At 37.7% G+C, this 23,509-nt stretch overlaps 1 protein-coding gene across 1 annotated transcript in view; it reads left to right on the top strand.

Moving 5' to 3' along the window:
* The window catches only part of tgfbr3 (transforming growth factor, beta receptor III), a 109,167-nt gene that overhangs the window by 46,994 nt on the left and 38,664 nt on the right, over nucleotides 1-23,509 (top strand). The window contains exon 4 of the mRNA XM_084129511.1: nucleotides 14,327-14,464. Within this exon, the coding sequence (XP_083985637.1) occupies nucleotides 14,327-14,464 (138 nt within the window). The remainder of the gene's footprint in view (nucleotides 1-14,326; nucleotides 14,465-23,509) is intronic.

Raw genomic sequence — 23,509 nt, 5'->3', positions numbered from 1 at the left:
CGACATTTCTGCGCAGTTTGTTTGTTCTCAATGTGAAACAGGGAAATTAAAACAGTGATTTGCACTTTTGCTTTAGACATATTGAGCCATTGCAGGTTGTGACATGTCCAGTTCCATTTCTCCTCTTTCTAATATTCACGTAAAATTAAATTATGTCTGTTTTGGCACAAAAACCTTGACTAAAATTAAAAGTATTTGTCTGTCATTTGTCGAAAAAGTATGATATGAACAATTGTTTATTGTATATTGCGCAGAAATACATTACCACTCACACAGACAGCAGCTGCAAGGTGTCAGTGCTGCCCTCTTATGCACATTGAACTAACATCCTTGTGTAAAATGTTTCCCAAGCACAGCCTCCCTCCTTCTGCTCCCCTCACACATACACACATTTCCATTTTACTGCACAAATCATAAGGAACTGTTTCCTGTCCCTCTCTTTTTTTCCCTGTGCCAGTGTGTTGTACAGTGTTACAGTAGACAGGCTGTGTTATCCTCTCAATAATAGAGAGAGGTGCACAGCTGCGATTTGCTCTGTAATGGCCATGGCACTGGTCCAGACTGAACCGCAGCACTGGGTAATTAAGTGAAACTGAACACCTAGCAGTGACTGTGCATACTGCTTTCACTTCCTCATGCAATATTTTTTCCCCCATGAAGAATTTGTCAGAGCTGTGGTGCAGTAGCCATATTGAGTGATGGTGCACCTGTGGGAGATTCAAGTTTGAGTTCTGCCTGTGACATGCCCTGGATTCCATTCCCTCTCTCCCTAATATATTTTTTTGTGCCTCCATGCTAGATACCGGTCAAACAAGGATAAAGTGCAAAAAAAAAAGGATTGAAACAGAAAGTTGTCAGGACATATCATATAACTTGTCCCCTTTTTTTAACCAGCCAATAGCATTCAGTTTATATCAAATCAGCAAAATTCAGCAGTGGTCAACCAATATTTGGCAGGTTTTTTCCCAATTATTATCTTTTTTTTTAAATCTAATTCAAAATATTTTTTATTGATTTATTATTTTTTTAATTATTTATTAGTTGATAAATTGTCAAATAATTTCAAATTATGTTAATAAATATAAGGTAAAATAAATTTTAATTATTAATTAAAATATTAATTATTAATTAAAATTAAATATTAATTAATAATTAAAATAAAATATACATTTAATTAAACACACACACACACACACACACACACACACACACACACACACACACACACACACACACACATTAACTTTATTTAACTATTCAATTTAAATAATCATATCCATATTCTTTTTTAAGATATCGGCATTGACCATTTAAAATATTTAGCCCTGCTAAAAGGTTTTGTCAGCTTTTGGCCTTAAATATAATGGACATGGTCTTGGGGTTTTAATCGGAATGCATTAGTTACGTCACATTGTCTTTTCTGGGAATTTAGGTTAGGATGACGTTAGATGATGCAGTGGAATGTTCTTTTGGTAGAGCAGTAAGATCTTGACTCATTAAGGAGTCTTGCTTCTGTGCTTTTGATTAAGAGCCGTGTCTGTGACCATCTCTGCAGCCCTGTACATCAAGACAGCTTTTTCCTTGCTGTGAGAGCTGAGACATAAGAGATATTTCCATGGATCTCAGTGTCCTTATCTAAAGGGTTCAGGGAGACGGATTCTCTCGACTTCAAACACACTTGCATTGAAAGCGCTGCTACAGACAGCGAACCAGCCCAGTCAGAGAGGCCCTTTCAAGCCTGCAATCTGCTCCCTCCATCACTGCCACCTCCACAAAGGCCTGGCTGGAAGGTGGTAGCCTGATACCCTTGCGGCAGGCGGCAGAGAATGGCCGTGTTTTGACACGGGCCGCTTGGGCGGTAATCCTTTAGTTCCAAGTTAACTCACTCATTCATCTCAATGGACAAAACTGCAATGATCTCATCAGTCTCTGCAGTGACCTAAGGATCAAAGTGCCAGAACCTTTCCCTCTGCCGGCAGGCTTATATGTATGTGCGTGTGGATGGATGGAGCATCTCAAAGAGAGGGGAAACAAAGCATTCATTCTGTGGCAGTAGATGTGATAAGGGCTATAAGTATAGTGTGTTCTGGAGAGAAACTCTGTAGGCCGATAAGAGAAGAATTACTCTATGGCACATTTACACTAGATTAGATGCACTGCTCAGAATGTGAATAAAAATACCAGCTGGAGGGGATTGGGGCAGTGGTTCTCAACTGGTTTTGCACAGTTGCAAATTTAACCCGTACACTACCATATGTTGTTGAAAGAAGACTGTTATGCTCACCAAGGCTGCATTTAGGTGATCAAAAATACAGTAAAAATAGTAATATTGTGAAATATTATTACAAATTAAAATAACCGTTTTCTATTTCAGTGCATTTAAAAATGTCATTTATTCCTGTGATGGTAAAGCTGAATTTTTGGCCAAAAGCTGCCATTACTCCAGTCTTTAGTGTCAGATGATCCTTGAGAACTAATGAGCCTTCAAAACATTTTTAATATGATTTTGTGTTCAAGAAACATTTCTTGTCATTATTAACATTGATACTAATACTTCAAAAGAAGAAATATAATCTTTTTAAACTTCTTTACAGTCATTTTTGATCAAATTAATGCTAAAGTATTAATAAAAAAAATACACATTGACCCCAAACGTTTGAATGGGTGGTGTATCTATTCATGAAGGCATGTCATGCAAACTGTGCAGGTTTTTGGCTCATTTCTACAAGCCACAGTTGAATTTGTGGCAATTTGTGTTGATCCAAGTCTATGGTTTAACATCACAACAAAAAACAATATGACAAACATTACTTCCCTTCTAAAAGTTGATAAGTCTATTGTTTTAAGCCTATAAGCCTAAGTATGGGGTTTTCTATGGCTGATGCTGATTCTAAAAGAAGGATAGCAAAATATTTGGTTCTTGACCCACCAGTTGAGAACCACCAGATTATAGGAAGCTAGCAAGGGCAAAAAAGCCATATAAATGTATCAAGAATAACTTGAAAAATAGTAAAGAATTGTACAGGTGCATAAATACCACTAATAAAAACAGTTAGATAAAGATGTTTGTGGTCAGAACTCAAGTTATCTAAAGTTATATTAACATGACAACAGGTGAAATCTTGTAGTATATTTGGTATTCGTTGTGGTCTACTACTCTATGCAAACTCTACCGGCATACTTTTGGTCTTTCACCATCCGGTACAGTGCAGAGCCATGGGACTTATCAGACGTTTACAGGGTGTGGCATTTCCCTTGTCAAAACTGTTTGTGTCACAAAAATAACCACATTCTATCTTTTGACAAACAAGCGTAATTTTCTCTTAGCAACTTGAGAGCAAACAGCGGATAGCCCGTGTCTCTTATCCCTCTCTGAGTGTGTGATTCCACAGCATGGCTGAAAATAAACAAAGTCAAGCCAGTTTAATCTAACTCACAGGCCATCTTTGTCTAATCAATTTAGCGAAAGTTAAACATCAAACACCAGCTCTTGGCCGCGGCTCAGCGTGAGGCAGAGCGGATGATTGTTTTATCAGGTGGAATTCTTAGATAGAGAGACTGGAGCCTCGCAAACCCAAACAGGAGATTTTGAAGAGGTGAAGGGGACAGAGGCAACATTGCCACCTCCAGCCTGAGAATCTATCTCAACGATTGGCAATTGAATCTAAGGCTATTCTCCATTATTTTAACGTAAGTTGATAAAAGAAAAAATGCACACAAAATATATTTTTTGTTTTTTGATTTTTTTATCATATTATTCGCATTCTGCAGTAACAACACAATGTTTGGCTGTAGCACAATGTTTGATCCAGGAAAATAGTGCTGAGTTTTGTGCACTGCAAAAAAGGCTTCTTAATGAATTTAAGGCATCTTTCTGTTAATTGTCTAACATATTTTATGTTTTACAGTAACAAATATATAAAAACCCTTAAATGAACATATTAACTCATAGATTGTATCTTAATTAAGTGTATTTTGTCACATATTTTTTTAACTTGTTTTTTACTTAGTCACAATACTTTACATCAGTATTGTGACATATTTTCTGAGTGTTAACGATCTTTAAAGGTCTAGGAGATGGAACGCAACATTCAGATATCACACTACTGCTGGTAGATTGGGTACAGCAGAAAGAGCCATGAATAGAATACACAAAGTGTTGGAAAAGTGATTTTTTTTTACAAAAAGCAGAAGCCGATACAGTGAGTGAGCTATGTACAATGTAAATGAAAACACACAGAAGGAAGAAGAACATACAAATAATTATAGGTAAAAGGAACTTAAGTGGCGCCAAATTAAAGGGGTGGTATAATGCCCTTTTTCAAGATGTAAAATAAGTCTCTGATGTCCCCAGAGTGTGTATGTGAAGTTTTAGCTCAAAATACCCCACAGATATTTTTCTATAGCATGTTAAAATTGTCACTTTTTGAGGGTGAGCAAAAAGACAGTTTTGTGTCTGTTCCTTTAAATGCAAATGAGCTGCTGCTCCCAGCACAGGGGGCAGAGCTTCAACAGCTTGCACTCACATTTCAAAAACTTTTAGCCTTTTATGTTCAAACTAGAGTCAGACAAAGATGGAGAGACTCAAGAAGAAGTGACAACATGTAGAAGCAACAGGACGTTTCTGAATGGTTATTTGATGAATTTATGTAGCTTATGTGTAGTCATCTTCTAGTCACTGGTTAGCATATTCTGACTTGATAATCTATAAATCGTGTTCCGGGGATGGGGTTTATGTAGATTTTAGGGTTGGTGATGTCCCTACCAGCCATTTGTTGTAGAAGCACCTTGAAAAGCAATTTCTTTAAAAGCAAATATCTCCCTTTGCTTTGAACTTTGGGCATTGTAACTTTGCAGATGTTATTTATGCTCAAACTGCAACATTACACACTAACTAAAGTTAGAAAAGTGAAATCATAATCAACCACCCCTTTAAAGAACCAAATATAACAAAATAATTCCCTTAAACTATTCCCCACAACCTCTAACCTAATAAAATAAAATGTGAAAAATAAACTGAATTCTTCAGCGTATTCGACGCCCTAAAATCCTTCTCTAACTAAGAAAACAAAAATACAAAGGGTGGAGCACACTTACCTAGTGTGTCTTAACACCTGACATTACTATGGGCACAATGTACATCGCGCGATCTACTGACCTGTTCTCTTTTCCCACATAGGCCTAAAGAACATTAAACTCAGAAGATTGGCGTAAAGCACAAATAACACAGGAAATTAATGTTAGACAACACATACACAAATGGGATTCGATTAAACTGATACAAAGTACGCAACTCAGGACACTGAACAAACACACACTGCTCCCAAACGAGATGCGCTGGAAATCTTTTAAAAACAGCGGGGCGACAGCAGATTTGATGCAGAAGAGCCGCCCTGATGATGATTGACAGCTGACATGGCCTATCACAGGAACCTGAGAGCGAATAGGAGGCGTACAAGAGAGGGAGGGAAAAACAAAAACAAAAGCACTACAACAAAGACGTATAAAAATAGAGGATGTGGCTTGTTTTTTCCTGCTGGGAAATGATTGGATCTAGAAAAGTGGGCGTTCCATTCCAGATAAGATTTAAAATCAATCCACGGATTAATTGTTCACCAAAAGACTAGTACACTAACAAAGTAAATTTTGATTTCATGCCGACATTAAAAATTATTGTAGTAAGACAGTACACTCAAAATACACTCACTATACACTGTTGAAAATATCACTAAAAACAAATCTTAACATCTGTAAATTTATATAGTCATGGAGGAAAAATAGGCAAAAAATACTTGTTCAAATGTTTTTTTTTTTTTGGTCATTTCATCATTTTAGTGTGCATTCTGTGGTTGTAGCACTTTGGTTTTGTGCACTGCAAACAAATTAAATAAAAAATATTTAAATAAAATATTTATTAAATATATATTCTCTAAAAACAAGTCTTACTATCTTTTATTTTTATCGTCTCATGTAAATATATAGTGACGAGAATTATTTTAGATATTTCACATTTAAAAGCATTAAAGGTGCATTGCGCAAGTCTCTGAGTTTTTGCAGAACTATGCCCCCTCTGGCGACAAGCGAAACTGCAACCAGAGGTGTGCACGCTCATGGACCACACGCTTGCACGAGCACGAGCTGTTCATAACCAAAGGAGCATCAGCCGCACAAATCTTTTGTTTACAGTCATAATGTCTTCAGAGGTAATACAGTTATAAATCTGCAAATCATTTTAAATATGTGAAAGGAAAGGCATTTGAGTAAATTACACACTTATGTGTGAGGGGAAAACAGGGGTAGTAGAAAACTTCGGTTTTTGTTTCCATCTATCTCCATGTTGAACTGTTTTATGTGTTTACTGTATCCACTTATGATTGTATTATTATGGAAACACGTTCATGAACAATATAAGTTATTACTTTGTTATTACTTTGTAAAAGCTCAAAATAATAATCATACCATACACAGTTGGTCAACAAAGTACACTCAAATGTCTCAAGGTAATATTTATAGATTATTACATCATTTGTTGTCATAGATTTGCCGTATCAGACATTAGAGACTGGGCTATATCTTACCGTTTTATCAAGAAAAAAGCCAACTGAGGATCCCGTTTGAGCCCTAGAGCAGACCGGAGATTCCAACTAACAGTATTTATATCGTTTTTACCTTTTGTACACAGCCACGTCCAAGTGATCTGAGGGCGCGGGCGCGGGCGCTTCCTAGTGTGTTCAGACCGGAGATCTCTCCATTTGTTGAAAGCCTTCCCGATGTTGACTCTCGTCTTATTCCGACGCCTGTGGCACTAGACAAAAGTTTTCTTTTCTTTGTCTTACGTGGAGTTTGCGTTGGGGTTTGGAATGAACTACAAGCCGGTCTCTTTGAATCCATCTTTTACTTTTGTCGAAAGTTGACTAAAGTTTTGTCGCTCGAGTTGTCTTCGCTGATACGGAGAATGGCGGCGTCGCGGCGAATACACAAACCTGCCAGACATTACCAGGTGAGCGTGAACGCGCATGACGTCACGCCCAGTCTCAAATTCCGTCCCGAATCCCTCTTATTTATTTTACTGTACAGGATTATAGAGGCAATCGCAGTGATCAGAGAAGGGCTCATTCAGCCCATCAGGCAATTGTTTAAGCATGTATGGGTTAGAAAAACGGGTATTTTTAACATAAAATGTTGCGCAATGCACCTTTAATGTTATTTGAAGATGAAACATATACAAAAATACCTGTTAAGAAAATAGTCGTTTTTGCATTTTTTTATAGCAAATCTATAATGGGTCTTTGGCAGCTATTTGGTAAATTCACCCCTGTGCAAAAAAACAGAGACAAAAAAAGTGCATGTTCATTATAAAGCGGAACCTGTCTGTTCTCTTTAATGAGGTCAAGTGTGTGTTTTTGCACATAACACACATAGAGGCTTAGGGCTATCAGATTTATCTTCCAAACTTGCTCCTAAATTCATACAAGCACACACAAACACACAGCGTGATGGCTATCGGTTACCCACGTGCTCTGGTGTGTCTGCACAGAGGGCTGATGAGGTAGACATATCTGTGTGTTTCCACGCTTAGATACCAACAGATAGACATCACAGTGCACTAAATGGGCTTAAGGTTGAGGTCACAGATTACTGAGCAGTGGTGATAACAGCACACAACAGATTGATCTGACCCTCAATCTTTACCTCATTTATTCTTCTTCAGCCATGCAGAAAGAACCAAGATGCACAACACACACAAAGATTTGCGTTTATAACAGTGCCAAACGCTCGCATAGCTCTACATTGTTTCAAACAGAGTGCAGTCAAACTGAGTCGTAGCGAAGATCATGTACAGACACATGGCAGCGATTTTATCAAATTTACAAGAAAATCTCTTGACAGCACAAATCTCTGCTTTGCTTAGCAAAGTTAAGTGTGTTGCTCTGACACAGTCACAGAGAATGTGTAAACATTGCATTATTTCGAGAAATCAAACTTTATAAATAACTGAAAGAGTTGTTTTCGAGATCTAATGTTTTTCTTTTCGCATTTAGTTAAAACTGCCTTTGTGAATTTGTGCAGTTAAATATGGAAGACTGTTTCCACATCTGAGATACAGTTTAAAATAGATTGCTATCACAATTCAGATACAGAATATATACAAATAATATCAAAAAACAGCTTGTCACTGGGGCAGTATCATCAAAGAGACATCTTTCTATCTTATTTTTCTTTATACCTTGCCATATTTGCAAGAAAAACCTGCAATTTTGAGATTTAAAGTCATATTGTACGAAATAAAGTCGCAGTTGTGATATATAAAGTTCCAATTGTAAGAAATAAAATCACAATTAAGGTCAATGGCAGTGCAAATTCTCAAGAGCAATTTCGATACCACTGTAAAAAACAAATATGGTAACGTTCTTTAAGTAGTTACAGTAAGTAACTCGAATTCAAATAAGTAAATCCTTCTCTTATTCAAGTAATGTTTAAATATTGTAATTAAATAAAGAGTAAAATCTCTGCCTAATTGGTACTTTATATTAACCAAACTGTAGAAAGACTGTTATTGTTAGTATTTATTTGTATTTTAGTCCCAAATTTGTAGCAACGTACCAGTACATTTGACATCCCTAAAAGGGTATAGTTATCATCACCAACTTTTTCTCAGTTTTCCCATTTCTCCATGCATTATTCCATATCGTTTGTCCATCATCTTCTTTAATAGCCCTGCCGTTTCCCACGTAAATCTCCCATTCCCCAAAACTTCACATGGCCCAAGTGAACGCTGTGAATGTTATGTTCATCAAGGCTTAATGTTTTGCTTATCTTGCATTATTTGGCATCTAATTAGAGGATGTTTAGTGAACTAAAAGTTTGGGAGGACTATCGGTCGCATAACAAGCTCTGTCAATAAGAGTCAACACCCTTCCCTCTGAGCAAGGAATTGCTGTCAGCAATAGAAGAGAAAGATTTACGGTACATAAGGGGTTGACAAAGTTGATTAATTATTGCTTTGCACAAGAAAGCAGGAATTATGAAGGTTTCACAGACAAATAGACAGGAACAGCATGGTCTCCACACAGGAACTGTAGTGTCTTGCTGACACTGTTTGTTCTCACTGAGGTTGATTTGTTGATTTGAATGATAGGTTGCTGGTGTGTTAAATGACATGGTGTGATCGGTTTGCCATCACCCCCTGCAGTGATGCTAGCCTGTGGGTTTGTACGGGGAGGTGCAGCTGTCTCCTATCAGAGCCTGTAGTTTCTTTGTAACTCAATCTGGCCGGACGGGCCCATGCAACACCATCAGACAGCGGTTAGTGCAGTGACCTGTGAAATCAGGTCCAGACTCATACTCTGGGCTTCACACTGGCCATGCCTTACTTTTTATCTCTTGAAACATGATCATTTCAACCAGTCCGTTCTTCTGAGGCCTGGATTTGGTCAGTTTAACTACTCTGTTTGCCATTCAGCGGTGGTTCCAGTGGTGACACTGAGATTGAAAAGGGCTGTAATGTGTTTTCCACTGCAATGGTGCTGTTGCTGGTGCCATAGCCAGTGCTCGACCGGGGGATCGTCTCATATTTTTTGCTGACTTGACAATTATGACCTAATCGAGTATGTTACTACACAATCTGCCAGTCATCTGGTTCTATCCATCGGTTGTTGATTGGATTTTGAGATGTGGGCATTGCACCAAAAATGGAGACAGATGAAGGCAACTTCGCAGCTTTATAACGTTAGGAACAACTAACTAAAATGAGTAGTAGTTGGTTTAGGACCAGCAGGTATAAGAAAAACCTTTATTTCAGTGGCACCTTGTCTGTGGAAAGAGATATGTGTGTGTGCATGTCTGTACATGCAATATAGAAGGATGAACTCATTTCTTTATGAACGTATATGATATTCAATTACTGTAAAGATCCTTTGTAAACCATCTTGTATTGTTCAGTTTAGTGCATGCATTACAGATGCATTACAGCATCGCAGATGGAGTTTCACATAACCTGTGCGATGTGGGACTAATCAACGCTCCCAATTCCCAGCATTGCCAATGTGTGATGCGGAGTATGTGAGCTCACCCTGGAGAGCTGGGTTTTTAGCTCATGCCTAGCCACGGTAATTTGCTTCTCACCTTGGAGCAGTTTTGGAACGGCAGCACGACTGTGTTTGTGCCTCCTCTTAATGACTCACTTTTTTGGAATTGTTTCTGTCTGATTCTGAAATTCCACGATTTTTACAACCAGCAGAGTTTGTGCTTGGCCCTCTCCTTATCCCTTAACTCCCTGCATCCCTTTATTCAGACAAAACTTTCTTCCCGTTTCTTTATCTGTTTCTTACTGAAAAGCATAGTTTACACAAAATTTAAAATGGTCATAATTTACTCATGTCGTTCCCAAACCCGTAAGACTTTTATTTATCTTCGAAACACAAGTTGCTGTGCTTGACGCGCAAGAACGAACCTCATTGGTTCACACATCTAGCATGTTTGAGCTCTTTCTTGCCATATTTGCTTTAGGTTCGTACGTTTATCAATGTTTATTTGAATAAAAGCCTGAAATAAATCTGTTCATAATATAAAGTGATGTCTCTTCAGAAAGCATGGATTAAACCTTCTTTGGAGGGAGAGATATCTCTTAGGTTTGAGTTTCAAAGATGAATTAAAGTCTTATGGGTTAAGAACAAAATGAAGATGAGTAAACGGTGACAGAATTTTCATTTTGGGGTGAATAACTCCTTTAATTATTCAGCAAATTGATCCATTTATCAGTTTAGTTTTTTCCTCCCCACTTAAAATCTTTCCATGCAGGTAGGATTTGTTTGTGAACGTCTGCTCAGACTGAGCCAAGCGGGAGGCTTGGGTAGATAGGCCTATTGGATGCTTATTGAAAATTTTCCACTGAGTACAGACATTAGGAAGGCAAGTGAGCGGGGAAAAAAAACAGTGGAACGAAAAGCGAGGGTCTCTTGCTTGTGTGTCTGAGTTTGCTCTGTGCCCTTTGTGATATGCACTCTGTAATATCTTCCATTCTCTGCTCTCCAAAAAACTCTCTGCTCTCTAAACACTCTTATTTACTCCAGCGTCCTCCCTATAGGCTCAAATCTGCGGGGGAGATGCTTATTACGCAGCTCCAAACCTTGGTCAGAGCTCACTTAAGATGTCATGATGTCATGGCGTAAATACATCACAGTTCAATCCAAGAACACATCTGCTTCCTCTAAAATGGACATCTTGAAATGGCAAGGTTTATTTCTCTTTTGTAATTCAGTTTTGTTGGACTAGGTACGCACTGATCTTGTCCCAAATGGCATCCTCGGCCCTAACAAAGTTTCGCCAGAAAGGTGTATCGAGGACACATTACAGCTACATAGAGGGTGCTATTGAGGACCTTTTTAACCATAGGATGAAAATGTGGCATATCCACATCAGATGTTCCATTTGGGACATGAGGTCTCCGTTGCCCAGAGTCATACACCGTAATGTACTGTAAATTACTTTGTAAATTACTATTTCAAGTTTACAATTTGGTAATGTAGTTTTTGCGAAAGGTGGATCAAGAGCACATTGTGGCTACATAGATGGCGCTATTGAGCACCATTTGCACCATGATATGAAAATGTGACAGCCTGTGATCTTGTGGATAGATGCACACAAGAGAAAGTCATAAGGCCGCATGTCCACATCAAGTGTCTCATTTAGGACATGTCGATTGAGCTACCCTTACAGTAAATAAATGGGGTCATAAGGCATTTCAACAAGTTTGGTTCTCCGCCATAAACACAAATCTAAGTTATAAGAAACGGTTTGGTTGGACATTACCTTCTGGGTCTGAATGTTGCACTCAAGAGTACAAATAAAATGATTAAATGTTTCAGTTAAAAAATAATAATAAATTAATAACATTTTCATATGCAGTTCAATTGAACTTTTCCTTATCTTGCACACTAAGTAACTGCATCAAAGCCACGTCTTTGTAGATGTGTTTTGACTGGATCTAAGATAATATCATTTCCAAATTAAGTTTACAGTGTCTGATTGCTTAACTGACTAATTTGTTAAGTCAATAATATGACATTGGCTGTTCTGATGTAGTCGTGGGAATATGTTCTCAAGTGTGTAATAGTATTAGCCTGAGAAAGGGCCAACTGTGAAAGGAACTATTTCAAACTATATTAAAAAATGTCCTGGATGTCCTTTGAGAGTTTGAAAGAATGGTTCCCTCCAAAAGAAAAAATCTAGCATAATTTACTCACCATAATTTAATTCCAGACATAAATAAAAATGATTCTGCAATTTGACATTTTGACTACATGACTTTGTTGACCACAAGAAAAACTGTTTCAAACTTTATGAAATATACATGGTGACCTCAGAGTTTAAAATAATGGTTCACCTCAAAATAATAATAATGATAATAAAGTCTGTCATCATTTACTTATTTACCAGCATCATGTATTTCCAGGAGAAATATAAAAGAATGTACTGTTCACTCGTTCCATGCAAATACAATGAATACATCTTCCAAGCTTCCAAAGAACACAAAACATCATAAAAGTGTCAAAATTGTGATCTTTTGAAGGATTATTAAAGCTTTGTGTGAGGAACAAACAGATATTTTAAATATTTTTTATTTTGAAAGATTTGCGAATTGAAGTGTAGGTAATCGGTCAGTGCCTGATGGATGAAGAGGGTGAGTCATAAAGCTCTAAAGGTGATGAGGCAGTGCTTGTTTGTCAGGTCAGTGTTGAGAGGTAGGTAATCAAACCATGTCTGGAATGGAGTTTGGTTTCGACCCCACTGCAGGCCCTAAATCAGCTGGTTATATTTGGCCCACTGGGCCCCGTTAGAAGCTGTGAGACCGGGTATAATGCAACAAAACACCGGCTAAATGCCTCCTCAGAATCTGAAACAGATTTCTGAATATTTGAAATGGCAGAATCCTCTTTTTTTCTCTGTATGTTGGGAAATGCAATATATATAGTATACATATGTATATATATTAGTTTTCACCCACTAATAAGACTAATAATTTCAAATGCATTTTAAAAGCCTTAATCTGCATTCATACGCCAGCATTTAAAAATAACCCAGAGTCTGTGATTGTATAGCCATTAAGTTGTGTTACTGGCAGATATTTAACAAATAAATAGGCTAAATATCTGTATCATTTTATTTTCCAAAAATAAACTTGTGTAAATAAGCTGAAAGTAAAGCTAAAACCAAAAAAAGAAACAAATCTATATAAACTCTTCAACCTCATTAATCGACCGATCCGTGCTGTGTAGCTCTATTTCCCACTCCTCTCACTCCATTACTATCACCATCTCTTTTTTTTTTTAACAAAAGAGCTTGTGTGTGAAAGTTCAAATACCAGTGTGGCCACATATTGTGGCCTTCCAAAGAAAAACACGGCTTTCTCAGTCGCTGTGCGATTATCAGTGGGGTGGAGACATAAATAGCACGCACTCTGATAAGGAGTAACAGTGCGTCCACAGTGCTTCAGTAGTCATGTTTTTGGCACTAACATTACTGCAATAACAACAGAATGCAACTGGCGTTTGGAGAAATGATAGATTTTATGACAGTGAGGTTCTCATCATTGGGCCTGCAAGCTCACGTGGGGTCACCATAAATGCAAATAGAGTCGAGGGGAGGATTTCTGTTTCAACTGTTGTAGCAGGATTTTATTTATGATATAAATAAAAGCTTTGCTAGCATGATTATTATAGCCAAAGGCTAATCCCATATATAAATATAAGCGGCTTTAGGTTGTGCTTAAAATATTATTTGAGATGTAGGCTACAATGTGACCCAAGAGCAAAGGTGAACTCCGTGTTTGCGAGTCAATGACAAATAAGAGTGACCAGATGAAGAAAATGAAAAATATAAAAAAAAATCTATTTTTTTAGTAACAATTTCAAAAAAATCATTTTCATTAATTGTTTTCTAAAAATGTCACAGTGTAAACATCAAATAAAAAGTAACAACATTTTACTGATTGGAAAAGATAATGACTTATGTTTGCAGTTTTTCAAAATTATATATACAATTTTCATTTCACAAATGTCGAATATTAAAAAGTGTCACTGAATTCCCTAAAATTGTTGTAGATCGAATGTGGACCAACTGAACCAAAATGTTGCACTTTAAAAAGTCCGAAAATGTCTGAGAATTCATTCTAGCAGCAGAAGCTCTGTGGAATTTATAAAGTTCAGAGCTCCATGTGTCCTTCCTGTCTTTAGTCAAAGTCTTCATTGTCTTCAGCACTCTATGCATTTCATGTCTTTTCCGTTCTCTCTTGCTCTCATTTGACCCCTTTCTTTGCTGTGTTCAGGTGGCGTTACATCTGCGGCCCATCCAGTCCCTGCAAATGCACCAAAAACCACTGGTCTTTGTGCTGAACTCCCCTCAGCCCGTCCTCTGGAAGCTTCGGACAGAGAAACTGGTCTCAGGAGTCAAACGCATCTTCCATGTGAGTCTGAGCTGTTTTATGACTCTCAAACCATCTCTCTATCACTGCCCTGTCTCTCTCTCCTTCCTCCCCACACTGCTTTTGAGCCAACTCCATCTACACTTTCTCTTTAATGAATATTCAGATTCTCATTCATTCCAAATCAACAAGCATCTTTAAACACACAATTCATTTACACTCTCTTTGGCTCGTCTTACCTTCCTCAAACAAACTTCTCCACTCTACTGTCAGCAGAGGTCTTAGTCGCTCAAAGATGCATTCAGGTGTGTGTACCCAAAGGAAACACAAACACACTCGCACGCACACATATACACACGTAAACACACCCCATGCCAACACAACCATCTTTCAGACAGAGGCTTGTGTAATTGCATCTGGCACAGGCTCACAGGTTTATATTGACTGCTGTAGATGTTCACCACGCTGCCTAAAGGATGTTTGGTGTCGAGACGCTTGTGGCTTCGCTCTGTTTCCCACTGCTTTAACCATCGCTTTTGCCACAGAAACACTTAGTGCTCAGTGGGTGCTCTTTATAGCTCATGAGACTTAGAGTTCTCAGATATGCATAAACATTGTATTTTAAAAAAAAATTGACACAAATGGGACAATTGTTGACCTAGAGTAAGAGTGTAGAGTTATTAATGTGTATAGCATGGCTCAGATTATTTGCTCTGGGAAAACTTTAATGAGAAATGTTCATGTTGAGGCCTCTGACAATGGATTGCAGAATTTTATATCTTGGCAAATTTAAAAGTCTGCAGAGATCTCTTCTGAAACTCTAGAGGAGACACGTGTGAGACGACTAGACGTTTTCAGTAGAAAAATCTGAGCAGCAGGAGAGCCTCACTTATGGAGCACAAGCTGACCAATTTTTTTTGGGACCCCATCTGCATAGTTTTGGGAATGGATGTGTCCCCTTAATAGCTATGTTTACATGCACCCACATAATATGTATATATAATCGAATTGATGGCTCAATCAAACTGAAAAGCCTTCATGTAAACACTTCAATCGATTCGATTGAACTCAATCCGAATGAAATTATGGGGGGTGTAGACCTGAAATTATCCAATCAAAAGGAAAAAATAAGCTTGTAAATGCTTGAATGCACAGGCATAGTGCCATGATGCATGTTTTTCATACATTTTACATCATATGAACATGCGTCTGTTTATTTACGTGCCATGTTTTACAAACTGGACAGTGGAGGAGACTCATGCTAAAAAGCTCTTTTGACATAATATCAAAAATCCGGTGACATTATCGTGGTGGCGTTCCGAATGAAAATAGAATGAAATAGAAATAGAATCTATGAAATAGAATTTCACCATACAGTATCTTCTATATGCATCTTGATGATCTTATTATGAACAATTCACCCATGCATGTTCTATAAAAAAATAAAAATAAATTGACTTCGTAATTTTTCCGTAATTTACTCGATCTTCCGGTGAAACTACAAACTGCTTTCTGGTGACGTGTGGCAGAATTCTCCAATCATTTAGTCCGCTTAAACTCTGCCCCTTACTAACAGTTGACTGCAATGTCACGTTCAGATCTGGCTCCATCCAGTCAACAACAGATTAATATAACCAACTCCCCGGCCAACAATTTCTTTTTTCTTTTTTGATAATCCGTTTCACTCGGTTGTACTTCACAATACAGAAGAAATGACCTTGTCACTATTTTTGTTACATTGTGACTTTAATTAACACTCATTAAATCACATCGTCAATGGCATAAATCTAAATTAAGTTTTTTCATTTTTCCCATACATCCATGTCCATTATATCTATATTACTGCATAAGATAGTGTACCTTAGAATGCTTTTACAACCAATTTATTCAAATTCATTCACAAGTTTTATGAATGAGGCCTATTGTTATCTACTATAGGACAAACTATTGAGATACTAGAAATATCTCCTTTGAGATTTTTCTTTTATCTGTGTGTCCTTTCAAAACATCTCGCCTGGAACATAATCAGAATCCATCTTCTCTACACACCAATTTTAAATCCAAACCCTTTAAATTTACTGCACAGCAGAGAACATTCACAACCAAAAATAAAAAAAATAAAAAAAGATTCTCTCATTTGTTGTCATGGAGTTGTTTATTCATGGAAACCACAAATAAATGAAGGACCAAATGAGATCAGCAACAACGATTCTTCCTGACAACATAATTGTTTATTAGCCATCCTGTGAAACAGAGCAGAGTTACTTCTCTTCACCCCAAAATAACAAGATGACAAGATCCAGGGAGTTCCTCTTTGCGCTGAGGGAGCTCAGAGGAGAGAGTGTGTGTGTGTGTGTGTGTGTGTGTGTGGGTTAAGTAAAGAAAGACACCCACTGAATATTTAGTCAGGCTTATTGAGAAAATGAAAGTGGGCTGGTTAGGAACTCTAATCATAAGCATTGCTATCCGGAATGGGAAATGGACTTTTATAAAGGATTTTTGTTAGTGATAGCATATTCTTCTCTTATTCAGTGAGTAATTTCAGTTTTAGTTTGAGTAATTTTGTCAATTTTATAATTATTATTATTATATATTTCTATTTAGCTTTAATTTATTTTTATGTCAGGTTTAGTTTTTGTCATTTTAGTCTTCAACTTATTTTATTTCAGTTAACATTTCTGATTTTTGTTTAGGTTGTTATTTTTGTTTTGTTTAGGAGTTTAAATTGTCATCTAATATTTATATATTTTTCAGTTTTATTTCAAATAATGATGAGGATTTTTAACAGATTTAGTTTTAAGGCACCCACCTATTACAAGATAATCGGGCTGATTTTGGGCCCAATTCTCCTCTTCCGACAATCCTAGGTAAAGTCCCGATTATCTTGATGGTTCTACAGATTATCTTATCAGATTTTCCTACGGTGTGAGGTGTGTTAATAATGATTGAATCTGCTCGGAAGAACTTCAGGGCCGCACCGATCTCTAACCGGAAATATCCATAATGTTGAATATTTACGATAAGAAATCCTGTTGTGTATGGGGAACCCTGAGGACAAACGCACACACACTTCGTTGATTGTCACGTGGAATGAAACAATGTCCAATCAGAAGGCAAGCTGACGGAAGACGGAAGCATAACACGACTTCACCCAAACCCGAATTTTCTGTAAAAAGCAGTCCAAACTCTATTATTGCCATTTCTTTTTGCCCCTCGTCCACCATGTTTGTTTACTCTAAAGTCACGTTTGTCCGTGAGAGATTTTGCGAGAATTCCCATGTTCACAGTCGGGACTCAAACTGGTTGTTTGTGAATGGAATATGTTAGTGTGTGGTGTGCTGTCTTCGTCACATTGCGTGTTAAATCTATGATTTTTTTTTTCTTTAGCAAACAAATTTATTTGGAATTATGCATATAAATTAAACATGGGGCATATTTGTTTTTTTTTACATGGACCTGAGATACATTTAAATAATATACAATACAAAATTCTGCTCTTAGAAACGTACATGTGCATGCCATTGTTACTAAGAATTCCTTGTTAAGTCCAATCCGAGACAGGTCGCCCACCACAGTTGCTGGTAAATAAGTTGTGCACCAAAATACCCAAATTTGGCTGGTAGCGGGTGTTCATTTCCCACCATGTCCCTATCACATGAGAAAATCACAATAAAATGAGAGCAAGAGGCCTCATTGGTTTAACTCTGTCACACTCTTCCTGCCTTATGTACACTGTAAATACCTTTATGTAGCTAGCGGTTCTATGCAATAATCATTTTCAAATGTGTTTTAAAACCATAGCATTCCAAAGGAATGTAGTGCTGAGAGCCACTATTATTTCCATGTGTGTAGATAAGTTCTGCTCTCCTGCTTGTGCTGTACATGCAGATGTACAGAGACTCTGTATGTGCAAATAAAATACATGCTTTATTTCTTTGTCTATGAAAGGGACTTTCTCTAACATGCAATACTGACAAGCTTAATAATATCTTCATAGCTCCTTTAGTGGCCACAGAGAGATGTCCAACTTTATTACACCCTACGTTCTCTTTGTGTGAGTCAGTCCACTTTTACCATGTTAGATTTGGTCTTTCCTCCAAAATTCAGAACGCTGTAGTTGTCATTCATCACTTGGCTGTGGGAAGGGACTATTTATTCTGTAAAACTGCCCGTCAACACATTTCACTTGTGCATGGCACAAAATGAGCACAGAATGAAACCGAACCACAGCGAACCATGTTTTTTTGGTTTGTAACCAAGGCTCGGGTTACAGATACTTATGGATGAGAAAAATGTAATATTGTGCTAGACCGCAAATTGAGTTATGTCCTGTAGAGACAGGATGTATTCTCATGTCAGCTTCATGTAAGTTCATGCAGATGACTAAATGGCCAAAATGTATTTCAGAGGAGAATGTGCTGAGGTCATCCTTGGATGTTTATTAGCAAGTCAACACTCTTTTAAATGTCTAGCTTCGTATGCAGTGCTAATAAAGAGCATGTTTATGCTTTTGGCAGAGCTACCTGCTAAAGTACATGTCGTAAACACAATGTTTACCCTTTCTTGTAATGTGCCCTAGCATTACGAGAAAGGGTAAACATTGTGTTTATGACAGATACTTTAGCAGGTACTGTAGCTACAGTTAGGTCAAGACAGATACTCAAAGTGCTCACAACCAATATGATTGACTTGATAAATGAAAGCTGAGTGACTAAAATTAAAACCTTGGCCCTCTCACCTCTTCCCTCATTCGGAAAAAGTAAACTCAGCCTAAATTCAGCCTAGCTTACCGTGTCTTCTTCTATAGTACTGTATAAGTTAACTTTGACCAAAAAAATGCAACAAGCAATCCGCATAGTGAGTTTGAGAGTTATCACCAAAATAAAAAAAAGCAATACATTTTCATTATCCTCAAATCCTTATTACAAATAATTGTATTATCACACAACCGGTGTGAGCATTTCAGAGGAATATGGTGACAGCTGGCCAGGTTGCAAAACGCATGACACACAAAACCAAAAAAATTGAATGTAAGCCGAAACATCATGACCACACCAAGACAAGAAAAATTAGCGACAGAAACTTCTGCATCATAGACAGTGAACAGCGATCATTACATTTTCACAGCAGCCGTTAATTGAACGTTACAGACAGTAATAATCTTATGATCTGGGAAAAATTTTACTATTATGCAGAATTACAGCAAATGTGCATAATGGTCGCCGAGTTGTAACTGTACATTCGTTATTGCGGTGCAATGTGGGATTGAATGAGTACACTTAATATCGTCCACTATGGTTTCGGACACCACTACAAATGGCTATCCCCTCAAATAATGAGGGTATATGGGGCGATTTCGGATTCAGCCAACATGATAACAATCCCCACCCATTTAGAGGGTCGATATGATTGGTCAATTTTCCTTTCCTATTGCATGGCCCTTTCATAAACACAACACAGCACAACACAACACAAACTGAATAGGCAGATTTTAAGGGTTTATTTCCTCAAGAAGATTTAGATGTTTGTCAATTTATGAATTCCAAAAATAACATTAGAACTGATGACTTTTTATTTAAAAAAAGTTTTTGCTTTTTAAACTATTATATAAATTAAGTAATAAATTAAATATTATTTAAATATATATATATATATTATTTTTTAATGAAGGTTTAGACCCTTTCTGAGGGCCTGACGGTTATATGTGTGTGTGTGTGTGCGTGCGTGTGTGTGTGTGTGTGTGTGTGTGTGTTTGTACAGTATGTATATATGTATATACTGAATGAATGTTGTTACAGACAAGATTCAGGCTAAATGAAGACTCCAAAACCTAGTGGGCTGCCTAAATAAGGCATACCTCATTTTGGCTGTTTAGGGCAACATCACGTTTCGTTAGTAGATTCAATGAGCTCACTGAGAAGGGACCTCAGTTATAAATGTCTTATTCAGTACTGAAAAGTATCATTGTACATAGTTTTATATTGTTATAAAAATAAAGTTGATGGACATCTATTGTAAAAAAACCCCAGAGTGTCTATTTTTATATTTATTATATTGGCCACCCTGCACTCTACATACTGGATTAGCATCAACATCAGCCATATTGAAAAGCCAACTGACCATTCGTTTCGACTGATAGCACATAAATGCTGGTGCCTTGTGTGAGCTGATGATGTAATCTGTTGGCCCTTTTGATGCGAATGGGAATTTTACTCCTCAAGCCCTCTTTCTCCACTGGAACATCTCAATAATGAGTCAGGACTTTGAAAAAACAGAGACGTGATCCCATTGTTGAGCTGTCAGCACGTACTGTACCTTCATCCCTCACTTCACATCTTCCTTTTGCTCTTGGCTTTGATTTTATTAGCCCATGTCTAATGATGACATCATCTGAATACACATACAGCCTTCACAGGCCAGTTAGTGTGAGATCAGCCAAGCCAATGAGCTCACACTTTTTTATTTTTATTATTTAAATTTTTTTTTACTACAAGAACCTCCTTACCAGGCATCCTGACACACTGACAGAATTCATCCTTTCGAAGCTCAGCTCTTCTAAACTCTCACACACACCCTGTTTAATGCGGAACTATTTCCGGCTCTATGCTCCGTGAACTGATCTCAGTTCCAGCACACAGCTGCAGCAGATGGCTTAAGTACCATCGTAGCCAAGTCATGTGCGATTTTGTTTAAAACTTACAAACATGGTTGGAGAGGAAGAAGAGGGTTTACATCTGCTCATGTCTAGGCACAAGTCAACCCAGCTAGTTTAACCCAACTACTCTAGGGTCAATAACATGATGCTCTTTTTTTTTCTTTTTGGCTAGATCTGTTAATTTATTTAAAGAAAGATCATAAAAAGTGCATTCATACAATGACTTCCGTAAACCTGTTCTATGATGAACATGTCTTAAATTTCTAAATTGTAAAATTAATTTTGATATTTTTTTCACAGAATAAAGTTAAACATGGTTGTACAGCTGTCCTAATATTATTATAATAATAAAAAAAACACCTTAAGGTTAGCATCATGTTTTTATTAATTATTAGAGAAAAAAAGCAAAGTTAAAAAATATATATTTTAAAGAAAATATGTTATTACTCTTTACTTGATGGTTACACCACATCACATTACATGTAAACTTTTGATGAACACTTTTTTCAAAACCAACATGAAAACAAATAATACACGTAATAATTAAATACAAAATAATACAAACTTGGTTCATCCATTTTAAACTAAGTTTCCATCTCTTTATTTTGGACACTGTTATTTGTAATTAACCCTGGAAGCCAGTTTTTACCTCTCAGTCCCTCAATGTTGGCCCTATATTTTTATAGTTGAGTAATGGCTTTATAAGGCTGGTTGTCTGTGGATTAGCCCTGCCAACCCTTGTTTTCCTGGTTCCAGCACTTGGAGGTCCAAAGAGGCAGATGGGAGTCCTGGAGTCTGAGCAGAAAGCTGGTGTTGGCTGCTTTCACCACCCGCCCTAAAACAAAAGCCCTGAAATCCAAACATCTCATTGTAAAACACAATCCCTGTGAAGCCATTGCCAATCTTCCACCGGTCGTGAAAGAGTCTGAAGGGGGCTATGGGTAGATACTTGTGTATCAGAATGATATAAAAAATGTGTTTTTGTCCAGAGAGGTCTGAAGAAGACCAGAATAATTGGCATATGTTGAACTTTCATTGTTTGTGACCAGCATGGGATATTTGTATCTTCATCGTGCTGCACCAGAAAGTTGATTCACCAAAAAGAAAGTTTTTCTGGTAAACAACAGCTGTTATGATCCACAAACTAGACCAGCACCAAACCAGAACTAACCAGCCTGCACATTCGTTCTGGTCTAATCTGTGATCTTCAGCAGGGTCTGTGTTTTTGGGGACTGTTTTCGATCTGGCAAGTGTTTCTGAAATAATTGATGGTGCAACATTTGTAAATTTGTTGCTCTTTCTGTATTTGCCAAGTGGCTGTTTTCCTGATTTTTATTGCCTTGGGAGGTTAGCAAAAACAGTCTCCCTCTCCCTCTGATTTTTAATTGAAACCATTGCGGGACCAGTATTGGTTTTGCGATGGAGGTTGATCTACAGGAACGCTCTTCTGTGGCGCTTGCAGACAGATGGTGTTGTTTGTTCCATGACAGTCTCTCTCTACAGCTCACAGGAAAACGACCATGGAACGTTGCCAGGAACTTGATTAGCTTTCTGGAGTAAGCAGAACAAATCACCCACAAATTTATTTACTGCCTTCATCTCTTCAGCACGTCATGGCACGTTTGTTTCCCCCCATCTCAGGAGCTCACGTCGCATCTCTTTCCTCCTCTCTCACGCCTGTTTTGAGCACTTCATCATCTCCTACAGATATTTGTGCTTTCTCAAGTAGAGGGTGTTTCATTGTGAACGTTTTGGAGATTAGTGTGTGCTTATAATTGATATAAACCATTTGGCATGCCGTCTCTTTTTTTACCCTTAACATATTGTTGTAATATGTAGATGCTGATAGGCAGAAGGTGCAGGAAATCCAGTGAAATATGCATGTAGTTTACTAGTTGGAGGACAGATGTTAATCGGACATATTATAAGAACACAGGTGTGATGGAAATGGTGCTTATGTTGCCTTCTTTGGCTGAAGCGTAAACGTAGGTACCATTACAAAACCAGTGCGAAAACCATCGCAGCAGTGGGGTGTAAAATTTCAGAATGCAATTTTTCAAACCCTTGGATCAGCAAAAGCCAGATGTCAAGCTGTTCTTGCTTTCTCAGAAGAAGTAGATAAAACATTTTGGTTTGGCTGGATGGTGTGATATTTGGTTGGGTTGTGTAAGACTCAGCAACTCTGTAGGACATTTCTGAATTCAACAGGTTACCTCACAGGGTCCTATGGGCCTGAACACAGACTCAGACGGAGTCAGACTCCCGAGAGCAGAGCATGGACATTAGCTCATCTCTGAGCAAACCCAGGGCTAAGCTCCAATCTGGACCTGTTTACTGACAGATAAGGCATAAACAGGACAATTTATGCAGGGCTAAGCCTGCTGAAATGTTCCAGACGGGTTATTGTGAGTGTGAGAAGAGCAAGACTGAGA

The sequence above is a fragment of the Abramis brama genome (assembly GCF_963993115.1).
Source record: "Abramis brama genome assembly, chromosome: 11".
Lineage (NCBI taxonomy): Eukaryota > Metazoa > Chordata > Actinopteri > Cypriniformes > Leuciscidae > Abramis > Abramis brama.
The sequence above is the reverse complement of the archived record's forward strand: the minus strand, read 5'-3'. Positions and strand labels throughout refer to the sequence as shown.